Below are 16,875 nucleotides of genomic sequence, written 5' to 3'. Positions count from 1 at the left end.
ATCATTCCTGATCCAAATGCAATGCAAATTATTTTGGAGCTTGTATTATGTATAGAACGTTCCGATTTGCGTTCTTAAGAAAAAAGCTCACTCAGTTGTGTGTTCTTTGTTCACTGTCGCAGGACCCTACTCAACAACAAACTACCCCTTGAACGTATAAGTATCTTAACCTGTTCACTCGAAATATTTTGAGTTTGGGGTGTCTTCGCTCATCCCTATATTGTGCTTCTGAGGTGAGTTTTCTACTAGATGTCAAAGAGGTTATTTTTTCTAAACTACCAAATAGTATACTTAGTATAAAATGTATGAAATAAACACGTTATAGATTAATTAATAGTAATGATTATAAACATCTTTGTAAATTAGTAACAATGCAGGACTTTATTTGCTCTGTAATGATTATTACTAATTGTTAACTAGGAGTTACGATACATTATTTTTTGAATCAGCTACAATCCACAGTTTGACTGTCATTTTTGAATAGTTATATAAATTAGAAACATTTCTTACAGGAAAGATAAACCAGGATGGTCGTGGGATCATTTTGAAGAGTCCGTTAGAATTTCAACATTCACGGTAGGATTTGCGATATGTGATTTTTCATATATGGAAGTAAATGACGGTCGTACGTCATTCAAAGTATGGGCACGACAAGACTACATTCGTAATACAGAGTACGCAATAACAATTATACCTATAGTTACTCAATATTTGGAAAAATACTTCGACATGCCTTGTCCAGTTACTGCCTTGGACATGATAGCTGTTCCAGATACGATGTATATTGGAAAGGAAAGCTGGGGATTTGTAGTCTGCAGGTACGTCATACAATATGATATGCACAAATAGGTTCTTCCGATATTAAAGAACACGATTTCTTGTTTCAATTACAATTAAGGTAATTGTATTTTTTCTCAACAGGAGTTTTGGGTTACAATTGTAAAAATGTTTAATCTTTCATTTGTATGTTTGGAGGTAAATAAATTCTCACTGAGGGCAACGAAAAAATTGAAGTCTCAAGCAGGTGTATTACTGTTATCATTACAATAAAAATTTGGATACAAAATTCACGTGACATGAATAATCAAGGTTTATTTCAACGTATTTTCTTGGCAAGCAGCAGCACGTTGAATTATACTGTTTATAGTTGTTTCATGGCAATATTTATAAGTCTATTCAAAGCATGCGGAGGCAAGAGATTTCGTTTCAGATACTGAATATGCCTGATTATTATTTCTTGCTACTTACCAGCAAATGAGATTGATTTTCATTAACCGATCTGATTCTTTCGTAAAAAATGGACAATCAATACTTGTTGTTGTCAGAAATACAATTATTCTATAGAAATCACAGCTATATAACAAGTACACTATTATCACTTCATGTGATGTGAAAGGGACCATATTTTTGAACAAAAATTTCAAACTTGTGACAATATAATTGGTGTGTGCACGAATGCGTTAAAATAATTTATACAACGATTAGCAGCCTGCATAAATGGTTACTTAGTCGAAAACCACTCTGTACAGCTTAATTTTATGAATCTGCTACCTTGGGATATATTTGGAAATATTTATAATCTGCTATAATTAAGATTCTCGGTGAAATGAAATGGTAAATAAACTTTCTAATTTTCGACTAACTCCGGAAAGAAAATTCAGCATTGTTCTTCAAAGTGTTGTTGACACAAACGTATAAAAGAAAGGATGAAAGAAGCAGAAAAGAGTGGAGATGAACGAATTATTTTTACATGTAGGAACACCCATAGTTATCCTTGCCTCTCCTCTGTTTCTTTCGTTCCATTCGTAGTTTACACACAAAAAAATAAAATCACAAGGAGAAAGAAAACTAAATGAAGAGACAAATACGAGGAGACAAAAACAATATTAAGTGAAAATTAATAGATAGACCGTGAAAAAATTTTATTGGTGTATTACAATAATACATAGATATTAATCTCTAAACTCATCAATGATTTGTACTTAGTATCCAGAGCCTGATTTTGATACAATATACTTTGAGAATATAAATGTAGCTTATCTGCGACCTACAAACTCAAACTCCTGCACGACAACCATTGCACTGCATAGGATAAAGATCTGCTGTTGATAAGATCGCATTATAATCATATTCATTAGTCATAAGAACGAAACATCACGCCAGTCGTGTCTGTAAGTTTTATTGAGAGGTTCCAATTTTCCTCTACTTTGTATCTTTTTAAAAGTTTTTCCAAGGTCACGCTCTTTTTGAAGGCATGTGAGACAGGTTGCCGTCATTTGTCATTTGAAGAGTAGTTACTATTGTTTTATTGACTAGTACGAAAAATATTTAACTGGACGAGAACGCGAACCTGAGTTCTTATGGTAATATTTTAGATAGCATAAGTTTTAAGAATGAGCTATTTCTCTTTAAAAAAAAATACGGCCAAAATTTCTATTTCGAAAACACCACGAGGTTGATTCACGCTAAGTGCAAATTCTGTTATACATTAATGATTTTAGATAGGGATGCTTAGATTGGCTTAGGTTAGTACGTAATAACGAAAGAAATTTCCTTTTTGCGTAAAAAATTATATTGATTTTCATGTGTTGTTTTTGTAACAGAACAAGCCTGTGGACTCTTTTTCTACTTTTAAATACAGAATCTACATTTTTATACGTGCAAAGGCAGTATTACAATTCACTTTATTGAACAACTTTATTTTACGTATCAAGATTCACTTATGGAACTATTATTATTATTATTATTATTATTATTATTATTATTATTATTATTATTATTATTATTATTATTATTATTATTATTATTATTATTATTATTATTATATCCTTTCACCATTTTAAGATACCTTTAGGAGTGTTGACGGAATCGTTCACCATAATGGACGTGTCCTGCAAGTAACCAATCGCATGTATTTACAAGCTGTTACCTTCTTCTTTGTCACTCACAACTCAAGGCACTGCCTATGATGGATATAAATTCAGCAGTAATTACCCTATGAGAGTTGAAGGTCTAAACTTCAAAAGCAGCTGAGAGGCGAATAGGTATCCCGGCGACTACACCCATATGACGTATTGGCAATGGAATTCTATAGGCCAGACTGATAATTTACGAATATTCGAGATCAGTATGCGAAGCCTGTCACACCCACTAAGAACATCCAGACAGATAAGAGAAGTATACCACTTTTTTGGTATTAGCCAGACAGCACTCAGAATGCTTCGTCATGCTGAGTTACTTGGCTATGTTGCTGTCTTGAAGGAAAAACCTTCAAACGGACACAAAATTTTCTGTTTCTAATTTGCAATTGTGAGTGTTTATCACAATTCGGAAAATGTGGTTTTCTCATATAAATTCATATTCACAAGATTGAAAAGAGGGACTATATTTTGTGTATTGTTCAAGGAGTGTCTGGAATGACCCTCAATATGTGGTTGCTTGTAATCACAATGATTTTGTATTTATTTAATGTTGAGATGGATTTCCAGTCCTGGTGCTGGATAGCGTCACAGAATTGAAGGATTTATGGACAGTGCACAGTACGTACTCATCATGAGCATCATCAATACGAGCACTTCAGCTTCATGATGCCATGCAGTTGAGATAAGTCCCAAATGCATACTTCCCGATTATTCAGAAAGGTAGCCTGGGCTTGATTTAATTAACTGGCTGCCCAGTGAAGCGGACATCAATTTCATGGAAAATATGTTGGCAGTGATGAACAGTATTCCAAGGGATAGTTGGCTTAAGGTAGATCCATCGAGAACGCAGGATGACCAGTGGAACTATTTCAAGTAGGTACCCACGTCATTTACACGATGCGGAAATGGACAATGTGCAAGAGGACTTAGAGGATGTCATGTTTCACCAATATAAAAAAGGTAGTCAATGGTTCACGACTCAGCCAAGAAGTGGGACTATAATAATAAAATAATAATAGTTTCACGAATTTATATTTATTTCCAGCAAGACCTCTGTATGCCCTTCGAGTGTGGTATTAGTGAATGGTTACTATAAAATTGTCAAGATAAATTTTAAAGGGCCATGATAAGTGGTGCTTTATTGATTTTAGAGTTTACTTCTACCATTAGTTTGCAAGCTTTTCTCACTATTCGAGAGAAGGAAGCTCCGCGCGCTCTGGTTGGGAACCATTGCTTTCCACCGAGACATTCTGGCAGTCTGTTAGAAATTTGCATTGTGACTCGTGTCAGTAAACTCGATATTCCTACTGCGATACACTACTGAACTTCCATGAAAGATCATAAATAATTCTGGTGATTTATATAATGTTTATGAAAGAATATGTAACATAACCTATATCAATAACTTATAGCCTATCATTTGTCGAGTAACGCATACCTAAAGCATAAAAAGCCAACAGACATATTATATCAGGTAAAATAGCCTTAAACTTCAGAAATTTCAAAATAAATCTAATTCCGTATCAAGCTGTGCTACTTGGAACACTTCTGCCACGATGTCGTTTTGGACGACAAGGTGGATGCAGTACCATGCACAGACAGTGTTGCAGTTACTTGTCGCGTATCATTTATAGTGGGGTCTTGCCCTATTATTCTGCCCTTCGAATACACGTTTGTTTTGCCCGAGTCTTCTATACTTCGTCCCGTCCATACCATTACACATATGATTTCGCGGCTACATCATCGGTTATCCTTTTGCATTTTACCTTACATTGGTATATCGTACACCCCGCTTCTCATTTCAATACTTTACGCTATATCCAAGATGGCGGCTTTCAAGATGGCCGCTAAGTCAGTGTTATAGCATTTCAAATATCTTGATATCCTGGTGCTGCCCATCCTTTCCGTTTCCAACATAAACTGGTATCTTGCGATGTTTACCTTATATCATATTGTCGTGTGGTGCGTTATGTTGCGGGGCCTATCTTCGGTGTTTCTGGATGGGGGCAGCTCCAACTTGGCATTTTTTCTTCTTTTCTATTATGTGTTCTCTGGGCGAAGTTTGAGTCGGATCTGATAGTGCCTTGTTCTGTACATTTCTTGTCAGTCTCCGGATGGAATTACTAACAGACTTTGAGAAAAATAATGAATTCTTACTGGGTTTGAACACACAAGGATCATGTTGATAGACTATTGGCCAAAATAACCATTTTTGAGTTTTTATTATACATGTACAGTACTATACAGAAACTTTACAGGAGTCGGTGCACTCCGTAACTAAGACACTATAATGAGTACTGAACACATAAACACATATAAATAGAATAATATAACAAAAGAAATAACACAAAAAAATAAGGAGCACTTCTTCTAGGATGAATAAGTCAGAAAAAATAGGAAAGGAAAAATTCTCAACTTCGAGAAATCTATTAAAATACCGCTTGCCCAAATGTGGGCATCCAACAATGCGGCCTAACGGTGAATATATACAGAGGTACATGCGACTAGAAAAAGAACGGCATGATGTTTTGTAGGTAATAAAAAACGGAAATAAGGAAACAAAATGTTAGCCACTGCAAACTGTTGGGGGGGATCTTCGACAAATGCGTCCTAATAATCATCTGAAGCAATTCCATATAATCGGAGCATCGATTCAACGAGTATAATGATGGGACAGAATGTCTTGCTGAGTACATCGACCGTTCTGTGTGTCAGGGAGACGATGCAGCTCAAAGAGATGAACTCGGGTGGGTATTAAATGATGAACCACCTAAACCAGGTCAGCTGGCATTAGGGAGGCAAAACGGAGGCAGAAATATTAGCCCAAACTTGAGACCAACGAGTCTGCGGAAAAAGCTGGGGGATTCGTAAGAGAGTCGAATCTTAGATAGAAAACGCAAGTAAATGGTACAAAGTATGTGAAGTATGTTCCTTAGAACATAAAACCATACCAGCATTGATTTAGTACTTTATTAATGTAAGAATGTAAGGTGGGCAACAGTGTTAGAATTGAATGAATAGTGGGCTAAGAGGAAACTCATAACTCAGCGAAAAGCAACGTATCTACTGGTGTGTAAAAGACTCAGCGTTATGAACGGCTATGTAGAAGTTAAGCATAAACAATGTTCGACATTTAACCATGTAACGGGCACAGTTTTCTGAAAATGTGTACTCTCAGGCGCTTCTCTTATTAGAGGAGCACCAATGTTCTTCTTATGAGCAAGATGTGCAATTTGGTATTCCTAAAGCCAATGTTATTTACTCAGTATAGGCATTCAGAGCCATCTATTGATTTGTTTATCATTTACATACAAGAGGAAAAGTTTTCAAGAGAGACCTTTGTCATTGCCACTTAACATTAATGACTTATTAGTCAAGACGTAGTGCTACGTCGTGGACATTTCCACTGTACATCTTGACGTAATACTATGTCATAACCAGTTAAAGAATTAAGAGGGCTATTGACAATTCCTAATCCTCTAATATGAAAGTTAGAGCCGGAGGCGGGAGGGAAAAATAAACCGTGCCAATTTTTATATCTTCTGTGATAGCAGTAAGCAAAATAGATTTTTCTAGCATACTATATAGTAAATTAATTAGAGAGGTATTTGTAGGTAATCACTCATCTTCTTTACATATTTTTCGACAGAGAAACTGCATTGTTTTTCGACCCTTATTATCATCCAATTGACCGTAGAATCTTTGTGGCGAAGGTTATTTCTCATGAGATCATACACATGTGGATTGGAAATCTTGTCACTATGAAATGGTGGACGGATTTTTGGATTAAGGAGGGATTATCAACATACCTAGCATACTTCATAGCCATGCCTCATGTGAGTATTATGTAAACATGTACATTAAGAGATTCAAAGCTTTTGTGTGAAGAAAAAAGAATATGTGATTTATACTAAAGATAACAATAAACGGTCAAATAATATCCATGAAAAATTGAAAACATATGTTTTATCTATCTAAATAAACAAATGAAAATAAAAATGAAATTAACTATGATTAAGAATTAATAACTCTTGAACAACCCGAACTAACTCTATGAAATTTTTAACATAAATGATGTTCCAGCCTGGAATGGCTTGTCGGGGCCGGTGGTAGAAGGCGATCAAAACCAGGTCACGAGCATAAAAAGAGATTATTAGCAACGCTATCTCTACGGTAGGTTGCCTGAATCAAACTAAAGAAGGTCTCTAGAATATCATTTACTTTAAGAGTCACCTGACGTTTAAAATGCAATGGAGGTGAGCAATCTCTTGGCTCAACAATTTAGTCTTAAGGTAAAGAGGTGGTTGGCGGCGAAGTGGTCTGATCAGGTATGGGGAACAGGGTACTTTGAGTGCTTAGGTATGACAAGGACAAAACCAAATAATCACAAGGTCATGGCACAAGTTTAACGAGATTATATTGGAGCCTTGATATACGAGTGTGCACTAAAGGGGTTCACTAGTTAACCTGAAGTCCACAACAACAAAGATATTAATTAGCCCACCAAAATAATAGACAACTGGGACTCGAGGAAAGATATAAATATTTATAGCAGAACGACAACTTAAGAATTAGGCACCTATTACACAACATTGGATTAAGTCAAAGCTAATACAATGTAAACAAGATTATTAACACAATTAAAGGAACTCAAATAGGTAAATTCACAAGACAGGGTCACGCTTGGCTATACTTAATTAGACTTCGTTAGATAATTTAGCCTAGTAACAATTTAATCAATAAAACAATAGAATGGAAGAGATAGTTATCGCTAACAATCTTAGTTGTAGAATCACTCTATAAAAACACAAACATTGAAATGAGATATTGCATGCAAAGAAATATACGCGATTCTGAGTCGATGCGAGGAACCAAGACTCATAATTAGGGTCACAAAAACTATTTAATTCACTCATCTCGCAATTAAACACCCACGAAGATTGAATAGTTCTAAGTGGCCACTTGAGATGCCGTCGAGTCTGGTAAGAGTCCATTTGAACTTGGCATGGCAAAGGAAATGTTTACTGCGATCGAGAATTCCCAGGATGCGTCTGTATTGGTCCGAGCGGTAAACCAACGAGATGCTATCACTTTCTAAAGAGCGAGAAGTCCTTTCTCCAATCGGAATTCCCAGGAGCGAACGCCGAGCTGGAACTGGAGTCGCAATGCACATAGAATGGTGATGATCCACTCAACTTGTCGAATATCAAATAATAAAGTAGTCAGTCTTTAGTAGGCGTGTCTGGAGTAATGAGTAGAAACAGAATAACAAGAAAGATGTTAGTAATAATCGACTTCGACGAACGGCTTCTTCGGAGGTACTTTATTATAGAATATTAGGACGACACTCGTGTGGAATAAAATTGATCATAAAATTAGCATTAGATTAGATGCTGTTATCTAAACGACTATTTAGGGTGTTAACTTGAATATTCATAATATCCAAATTAAAAGTTGAAGGTTAATTTGTAAAGCAGAGTAAATCTGGCGTTATCAGGATTTTATAGGTTACATAATAGTTTCACAGTGATACCAAAAATACAAGTGTGCAGTAGACGCGTACTTTACACAGTGTCAAAATAGACATCTGGCTTCTAAAAGTTAATTATGTGTCGAGAACGTTTTTAGTAACATCTGGGCTTAAACAGAGAACAATGAAAGTATTGTGAAAAAAACATCAATCTCTCAGAAAAGACATATACAACTACTCAAAGGTTATAGGTTGTAAATACAGATATGTTGCGACAAGATGCAAAGAGAGGAGAAAAAGATATGAGAAGACATTCTTTTCCTTTTACGAGTCAAACAGTTAACTTTGGATATTCGTCTGGTTGGGTTACTCCACAGAAAGAATAAAAATATAAAGAAAAAAATTAAAATACTTAATAAACCTGCACTAATTAGATGACAATAAAGGAATTGAATGTTTTTTAAATACTAATTATGAATTAATAGCAATGAGAAAAGCAAAACGTAGCCCCGATAAAGGGCGTTACGCGTAGGCACGCAACAGGCTTTTATAATTTTACTTTGACGGAACAACTTTAGGGGGTTTTATATTAAAATGATGGAGAATAAGTTACATTAATATCGAATCCATAGTTTTCAGGGTCTCTCAAATGAACAGTAACAATTTTGACGCCATATAAATCTAAAAAAAAAATGAAATGAAATTTTTGAGTTTTACGTCCCAGAGCTATGCAGGTTAAGCTAAAGGAGACGGTGATGGTGAGAAATGAAGGAAATTGTAGAATGAAGAAAGTGGGAGGAAACGGGATAACCTCGAGGAAACCCACAAACATGGTGTATGTCCACCACAAAGTTCACTTAGCGCGAGCTGGGATCGAACTAGGGACCCCATGAACCAGATGTGGACGCTCTACCACTCAGCCGCCGTTGCCCCCATTTAAATCTAAATTCAGCACACAATTATAATATTTCATTTATACGTTCTGTTTGAAAAACGCAAGACAAAACAGGTCGTGTATCAAAGAGCGCTTCAGTAATAATAAATAGTGATTGATTAACGGAATATAATAATATTTTTCTTACTATAACTTAGCGAAGCGGATAATTTACGCTAGTTTGAAATAAAAATATATGTATTTTTAAGTAATTTAATGAAATAATTAATTGATTGTTTATTATTTACCAGGAAGATGAGAGTAGAGACAATTTGACCACATTAAAAAAGATATACTATTATATAAGTTAGTTATAAAGATAATAAATATGACAATTATTGTAGCTAAATTTTCTCATGTGGGGCCGCGGTGGCTCAGTGGTAGAGCGTTCACCTCTGGTGCTTGGGGTCCCGGGTTCAATCCCAGCCCTCGCCAAGTGAACTTTGTGGTGGACAAAGACCGTGTGCGTGGGTTTTCTCGGGGTTCTTTCGTTTCCTCCCACTTTCGTTTCCTCCCATTTCATTAATTACTCCTCATCACCGTCTCCTTTAACCTAACCGGCATAAATGTGGGACGTAAAACTTAAAGATTTCATTTTTCATTTTCAATTTTCTCATATACGAAAACGAAATATCATAGCTTTTTCCTCCTGTAGTTATAACATTTATGCGAAATAGGTTAACGATTATGAAACATTTCACGGAAGATTATAGCAGGAAACGGGAGATACTCAAGAAACACATAGGAATACTGATATCCATCACATGGTCCCATGGCCTAAGATCGTACCATGGAATTCCTATTATCATAAATTAAATCTCTCACTGGGTGTGGTATCAGCAATAAAAGAAAAGAAAAGAAAGACAAAACATTAAAGAAAAGAAGAAGTATCTGCCAGTGATACAAACCCGAATACTGGTGTGCATTATACTTAAGAAACAGATTGGCTTTCATATCGTTTGAAGTTGAAAATAAAATAATCCTTGCAGATATTATTTTTCCATCGTATACTTTTAGAACTTTCATTAACATGTAAAAATAAAATATGATGGATATTCTAGCATCTATGCAATGGAGTATCTGTTGTGTGTCCCGAAAGTAACAGCATAAAATGAAACCATGGATTCTTGGTATCAAAACAAGAAAACAAGTGTATAGTGCACAAGTACACAGCTCCGAAAGTAAGGGAAAAGGAACTGCAGATCTGCGTACCGGAATTATGATAAGAGGTAAGAAGCATGTTCAGAAAGACAAAAATCATATAGGTTTGGCCTGTTAAATGCACATTACATAACTGCGTCAGACATTCTCCGTACGACATGCAGAGATTCACCAAATGTCTGTACGGCAGGAGTAATGAAAGGAGATGGAAACCACACAGAAAGAAGTTGTTATCCACGGTACGATTGCACACACATATACAATGGGAGTCAAAGGAAAGTCTACTGGCTATGATTGCATACTCTCAGGGGTCAATGGATAGTCGTATACCAGATAGACACTTGCAGAGAGATGGTGAAAATAACAACAACTCTAACTAGGCGTGTAATGCATGAAATATCAGTGAGAATACACAGACATAGTGTACTTGTAACGTAGAATATTATACAGAGTAGGAATACAAACACCTAGATCATACACGCTAACAAAAAACCTACCTACAGAAGATGTTCAAAGTGTCATCGTCCCACATCCATGCAACGTAGTAAGTGAGTTTCAAATACATCCCATCATTTATGCCGTGTTTTGCGTAACTGATTACAAGCATCTTCTATGAGTTTATATAAGTCGGCAAGTGTGTCAATAGGAGAGCTGTAAGCAACATTTTTGAGGGAACCCCAGACATGGTTCAAATCTGGTGATCTGGGAGACCAAGCTAAAGGGTCAGTGCTGCCCATCCCTCTTTGGCCGTAGCGATGCGTGAGAGTAAGTATGATAGGAACAGCAAAGTGAGCTGGTGTCCCATCACGCATGAACCACATGGTTTTCCGCTGTTGAGAGAAACATTATCGAGAAGATATCCATCCTCATTTAGGTGTCTTGGAATCATGTATGGTCGAACTAGCTCATCTTGTATTATCTCCAAGCATACGTTCATTGAGAACCGTTGCTAGTGTCACGCTTCATGCACAGCATTTGGATTTCCGTCACACGAAAATGTATGTATTGTGGAAATTTACAAGACCGTCGCCTGTGAACCCTGTTTCTGTTAATAAAATATTAATCGCGTACTGTGGATGCACTGAAAGCTGATTTATCATCTATTTACCAATGGCAATTATTGGGGAGAAATCCGCGCACCAATTCCTTGTACACTTTTAGAAAGATACGATGTAAGTTGTGCATCACTACTCTTGGATACGGCATGCTGTTATAAAGCTAATTTCTTAGTTGGAATTCCCGGTGACGTTTCTACATGTTGTAACAGGATTTCTTCTACGCCGGATGCTACGACATTTGGCCTCATGTTCTTTATCCAAATGTAAAGCATCTACGTTCCCGTAGGCGTTGATGAATCCTGGTGAAGTTCCTATTGTCTGGAGGTCTTCGATTCGTGAAAGCATCTTGGTACATAAGTGCTGCTTAGAGTGCATTTCAAATTGCTCTTCCATAAAAGAAATGCATGTCTGCATATTCTTCCTTACTATAACGGTGAGTCAATTTCCCCCTAAAACACAAAACACTCAAATACTACACAACTCAAATACTATTTTTGGGATCATAAATTCAGATGTTTGCATATTCACGTAAGATTCACGGAGATATTTGTAAGTATCCATTCTGTGACGCAAGGGAATAAATCTCCGATTGGCCTAACTTAAGAAAATGTATTTTAGTTTTTGTGATTTCTTCCAAAACTGTCCTATTTAAAAAGAAATGTTTTCCTCAAAAATATGTTAAATAAGTTAGATATTACACCATCTCAAAATATTGCACTGGAAAGAACTACAATATTATAATAACTGAAACACGTGAAGAATATGAAATTTCTATCACGTAGGTAAGTCGATATTATGTGAAGAAGGAGATTTGAGAAATAAAAGGTAGGTAGGTCGGAAACATGTAAAAAACGCAATGTCACTACCAGGTAAGAAGATAGGAACCATGTCAAAAATAGGAAGTTACTATGTTAATTAGAATCATGAAAAAATGGGAACATATAGGTGGTAGGAAGCAGTAAAGAAGGGGAACTTGTTACCACATAGATTAGGGGTTTAATAATAAATGTTTTTTCATCTGTCATTTCACTGGTCGGTATGAAAATCTTCCATGAGCAGAAAATTGTGTTCCTTATAGACACTGATTACGAACTTTAATTCAAAATGTTCCACGATGTATTGCAGCGAACGAAAGTAAATTCACACTTCCAGTTTTTCACATCCTTCAATGAAAGACAACCAACAATTCAGTGAAGATTGCTTGGTTGTAAGCTAAGTAAGGCGTTCTATATGATCTTTTGTTTGTTCAGAAGATGCTAGTGTAATAAACTCAAAAAATCTAGAATAAGATCTAAGCTTATGCAATTAAGAGAGAAAGAAAGAAGATATCTTTTAGTATCTAGAAAGCGATTGATATAATTAGAAAGTTGCAAAATAACTTTATTTAACCTTATTCATACCAAGGCTACTGAAACTGAAACTTTATGAATATATATATATATATATATATATATATATATATATATATATATATATTAGGGTGGTCCTTATTTACAAGGGGAAAAATAAATTTAGGAATTTCCTTGGACTCACCCCCTAAAATGGTTCCATATGGGACAAAATTATGCCAGGAGAAAAATTAGATCCATTGAATAATTTTAAATGGTGCCCCAAACGACCTAAAATTTTGAATGCGTTTACAATACATAGTATATGGGGAAAAGCTGGAATAAACTCTTGTAATTTACAAACAGCTTAAGGGAATGGAAAGATTTCTTTGATAATGGAACTAGAGGAAATGGACAACCTAACTGTTTATAGCATTATTATAGCGGCCATCTTGAAGTCCGCCATCTTGAATTCAGGTCAAAATTTTTAAATTGGAAGAAGGTCATGTTACATATCATTTTGATGTGGCGTTTACCCAGAAGCACAAATCTCGTATTAGTTTCAAGCTACCAATAATCTTGTAAGAATTATTACGTGTGAAAAAACGAAATGCTTCGATGTAATGTTATTTTATTGTAGTTATGGACCACAGACTTGTAAGAATTTTGGAAGTATTTTACATAAACTGGAAACAAACTGCTAGAGAAAGTTAAATCTTTGTTTCCCCATGAACTACCAATAAGTTTTTCCATCAAGATGATTCATAGAACATTATGAGGAAAAAGAAAAAGTGTAACATGGAAGAAATTGAAATATCCATTATTTATGTAGTACTGTAGCTTTGGGGTAAGTTTTCAATAGGTTTTCAATCTTATATACTACACAGTTCACTTTTGTCACATCTAGGAAAAGATTATCCATGAGAATTTACTATGTGCAAAATAAACTGTTTCTGATATTCATTTTTCGTAAAAACGATGTTGTAATCTTCTGTTAGTTTCACTCCCCTTTCTGCTGCATCGTTTATAGTCATTGTTATCTGATCATGAAATCGGATCACACTCAAGAAACCCTTTGGGTATTTTAAATCTCACGAGAAAAAATTGTTTGTTTTATCAAAATCACTGATTTCTCTTTTCGCAAGATTTTTTATGGTATTATCCTTGTGTCAAGCCTCTTTGCTGCTTCACGGTTTCTGCTTACAGTTTTAATTCTTTCAACCAATTTTTGTTTTTCCACTATGTTAACTTCATCATCAAAAACTCCAATGCTACGTATTCCTCCTTCAAGTACCAGAGATGCCGAGAAAATTTAGAAAGAGCCACATCAGATAATTCATTATCTATTTGCCTATAACTGTACAAACCTTTCAAAAATTGCAGGTCTTGTAATGGTGAATGGGATATTTGATCACATTTGAATCAAGCTTGGACATATAGTCGTATCAGAAAAAATCATGCTGTCCGAAAACCCGTTTCTATTTGCTTCGTTAAACGAAAATGTTGGCGAAAGAGAAATATTTTTAAACAGTATATTGCTTTTGCCATCTACCTTGCATGGTGAATTGCTCCAGGCAAACGAAAGAAAACTCTTCGAAGTGGTATGATATCCAAGAATGTCAGTTCTAAAAATTTACTGTAATCTTCTCTGCGGTGTCCTGCTTCTACAAGTTTGATAGCAAAATTCAATACTTCATTTCTTACATCTGAAATGTTGTTCCTTACGTCATTATCATAATCAATTCTGGAATAAAGTTAGTACAATCTATTTTAGACCAATCGTTCTGAAAATGCTTAAATAGGGGAACGTCCGGTCCAGATGCAAACGAAACACAACACTTGTCAAATACACATTTTAAAACCAATTCATAAATGTAGTGCCTACAAGGAAGGTATAGAAGATCATTTTGGAGCATCTGCTCTAGCAGAATGAAAGCACCGTTCACATGACACATATTGCAGGGAATAGTGTGACAACAAACTGCCTGCACGAACTTTACCAAGTTCCATTCTTCAAGCTAATGAACTGTAGTAGAAATAATATGTTCGTTCTCTCTCTTCATGATGACAAACTGAGAACACCAATTAGCCTCTCATGAGCATCTCCTGTAATAAATATTGATAACCCGACGATAGTCTCTCTACCAGTCAAATTCGACAGTGGTTTTCCGTCTCATTGCACAACTAACGCACCTGATGCACTCCGAAATTGTTTTTGTGGTCTAATGCAACTTCACTACGGATTTTCTCTCAGCATCGATGCATATTTATTACTAGTTCCTTTACATTATGGCCTAATGTTTCTGCCGTCGCTGTCAGAATATGTATTCTCGTTCTATCAGTGGACTTGTATCGATCAAGAGCAGCAACTTGGCTTGAAGTTTTAAAATTAGTTTTTTCCCCTTTTACATATCTTGCAAGGTCCGGGCGCATACAGGCACTAATTTACATTTTATCTTACATACTCAACTGGGTTTTCCGCTTAATTTCTTGAAAAGCTTACCTCCGTGTATTATGGTTTAAAATTCATACAAACGATTTTCAGAAGTGCATTCTTCTTTTGCGTTCCTCTTTCTAATGAAGCCGCGCGTCCCTCTTGTTCTTTTCGAGCGAAACGCATATCTTTACATTTATTTGTGTAAGAGTTTTTACTTGTGAAAAAGAGAAATATTTTCACAGGTAATAATTCTTAGACGACTAAGGCTATCTTTAAAATAATGCCAGATTTATGTTTCTGGTTAAACGCCGCCTCACAGCGATATGTCACATGACCCTCTTCCTATTTGAAAATTTTGATCTGAATCCAAGATGGCGGACTATAAGATGGCCGCTGTGACAATACTATACAACAATATATGCGTTTCTTCCTCTAGTTCCATTATTCAGAGTATTTTTGCGTTCCCTTAAGCCGTTTCTAAATTACAAGATTTTATTCCAGATTTTTCCCATATATTATGTACTGTAAGCGGATTCAAAATTTTAGGTCGCTTGGGGCACCATTTAATATTATTCAATGCAGTTAATGTTTCTCCTTCCTTAATTTAGTCCCACATGGAACCATTTTAGGGGGTGAGTCCAAAGAAATTAGGAAATCAAAAATTAAGGACCACCCTAATGAAAGTTTCAGTTTCAGTAGCCTCGGTATATATAAGATTAAATAATATCACTTTGTAACATGTTCATTATATCAATTGTTCTGTAGATCCTAAAGGATTTATTCTTCTCGATTTTATATTCGTTGCAGAAGTTTAGATTTTTCTACTTTTTGGAGTTTGCTACACTCATACCTTTTGAACAAACTAGAGCACTTTACTTACTTTCCTAAAAACCAACCCTCAGTACATTGTTCGTTGTTTAATGTAAAAAATTGGAACAGTAAATGCACGTTTCGTCCCGGTAATATTTTTTTCTTTTTTTAGGTTGGCATCTTTTGTAAACGTATACTACAAAACTTAAGTTATATGGACAAATTCTCTCGGCCGAAACATTTCCGCCCAAAATCTCGCGGGACAATAACTCGCCGAGCCAAATCTTGCGGTCGAAAACTCGCGTGGCCAAGATTTCACCGTTCATAATCTCGCTGGGCCAAAACCATGCGGTATGAAACATTTCCTTAAAATTTACCCAATGAGTTTATTAACTTGCAATTCCATATTATAAATTATTATTATTATTATTATTATTATTATTATTATTATTATTATTATTATTATTATTATTATTATTATTATTATTATTATAAAAAAGAAGAAGGTACCAAATATCGTGTGCGTGGGCTCTCTCGGGGTATTCCCGTTTACTACCACTTTCTTCATTCCATCATTTCATTTTCCCTGATCACCTCCGTCTCCTTTAACCTAAAGACATAATGAGGGACGTAAAAACTTATATAAGAGTTCATACTTTCATAAATATTATTCGATTTTGCTAGAATTTTCTAAGATCACAGTCAAAGTGATACCAAACCTTTCCAGCTCAAACCCCATATGTTGAAAATTTGATC

General features: G+C 35.4%; 1 protein-coding gene across 1 annotated transcript in view; it reads left to right on the top strand.

Annotated features, from left to right (window-relative positions):
* Nucleotides 1-16,875, top strand: part of LOC145679510 (endoplasmic reticulum aminopeptidase 2-like) — a 46,362-nt gene that overhangs the window by 15,363 nt on the left and 14,124 nt on the right. Inside the window, exons 3-4 of the mRNA XM_081750089.1 lie at nucleotides 513-818; nucleotides 6,571-6,757. Coding sequence (XP_081606215.1) covers nucleotides 513-818; nucleotides 6,571-6,757 — 493 coding nt within the window. The remainder of the gene's footprint in view (nucleotides 1-512; nucleotides 819-6,570; nucleotides 6,758-16,875) is intronic.

Source organism: Thermobia domestica, chromosome 2, assembly GCF_964235325.1.
Source record: "Thermobia domestica chromosome 2, izTheDome1.hap1.1, whole genome shotgun sequence".
Lineage (NCBI taxonomy): Eukaryota > Metazoa > Arthropoda > Insecta > Zygentoma > Lepismatidae > Thermobia > Thermobia domestica.
The sequence above is the reverse complement of the archived record's forward strand: the minus strand, read 5'-3'. Positions and strand labels throughout refer to the sequence as shown.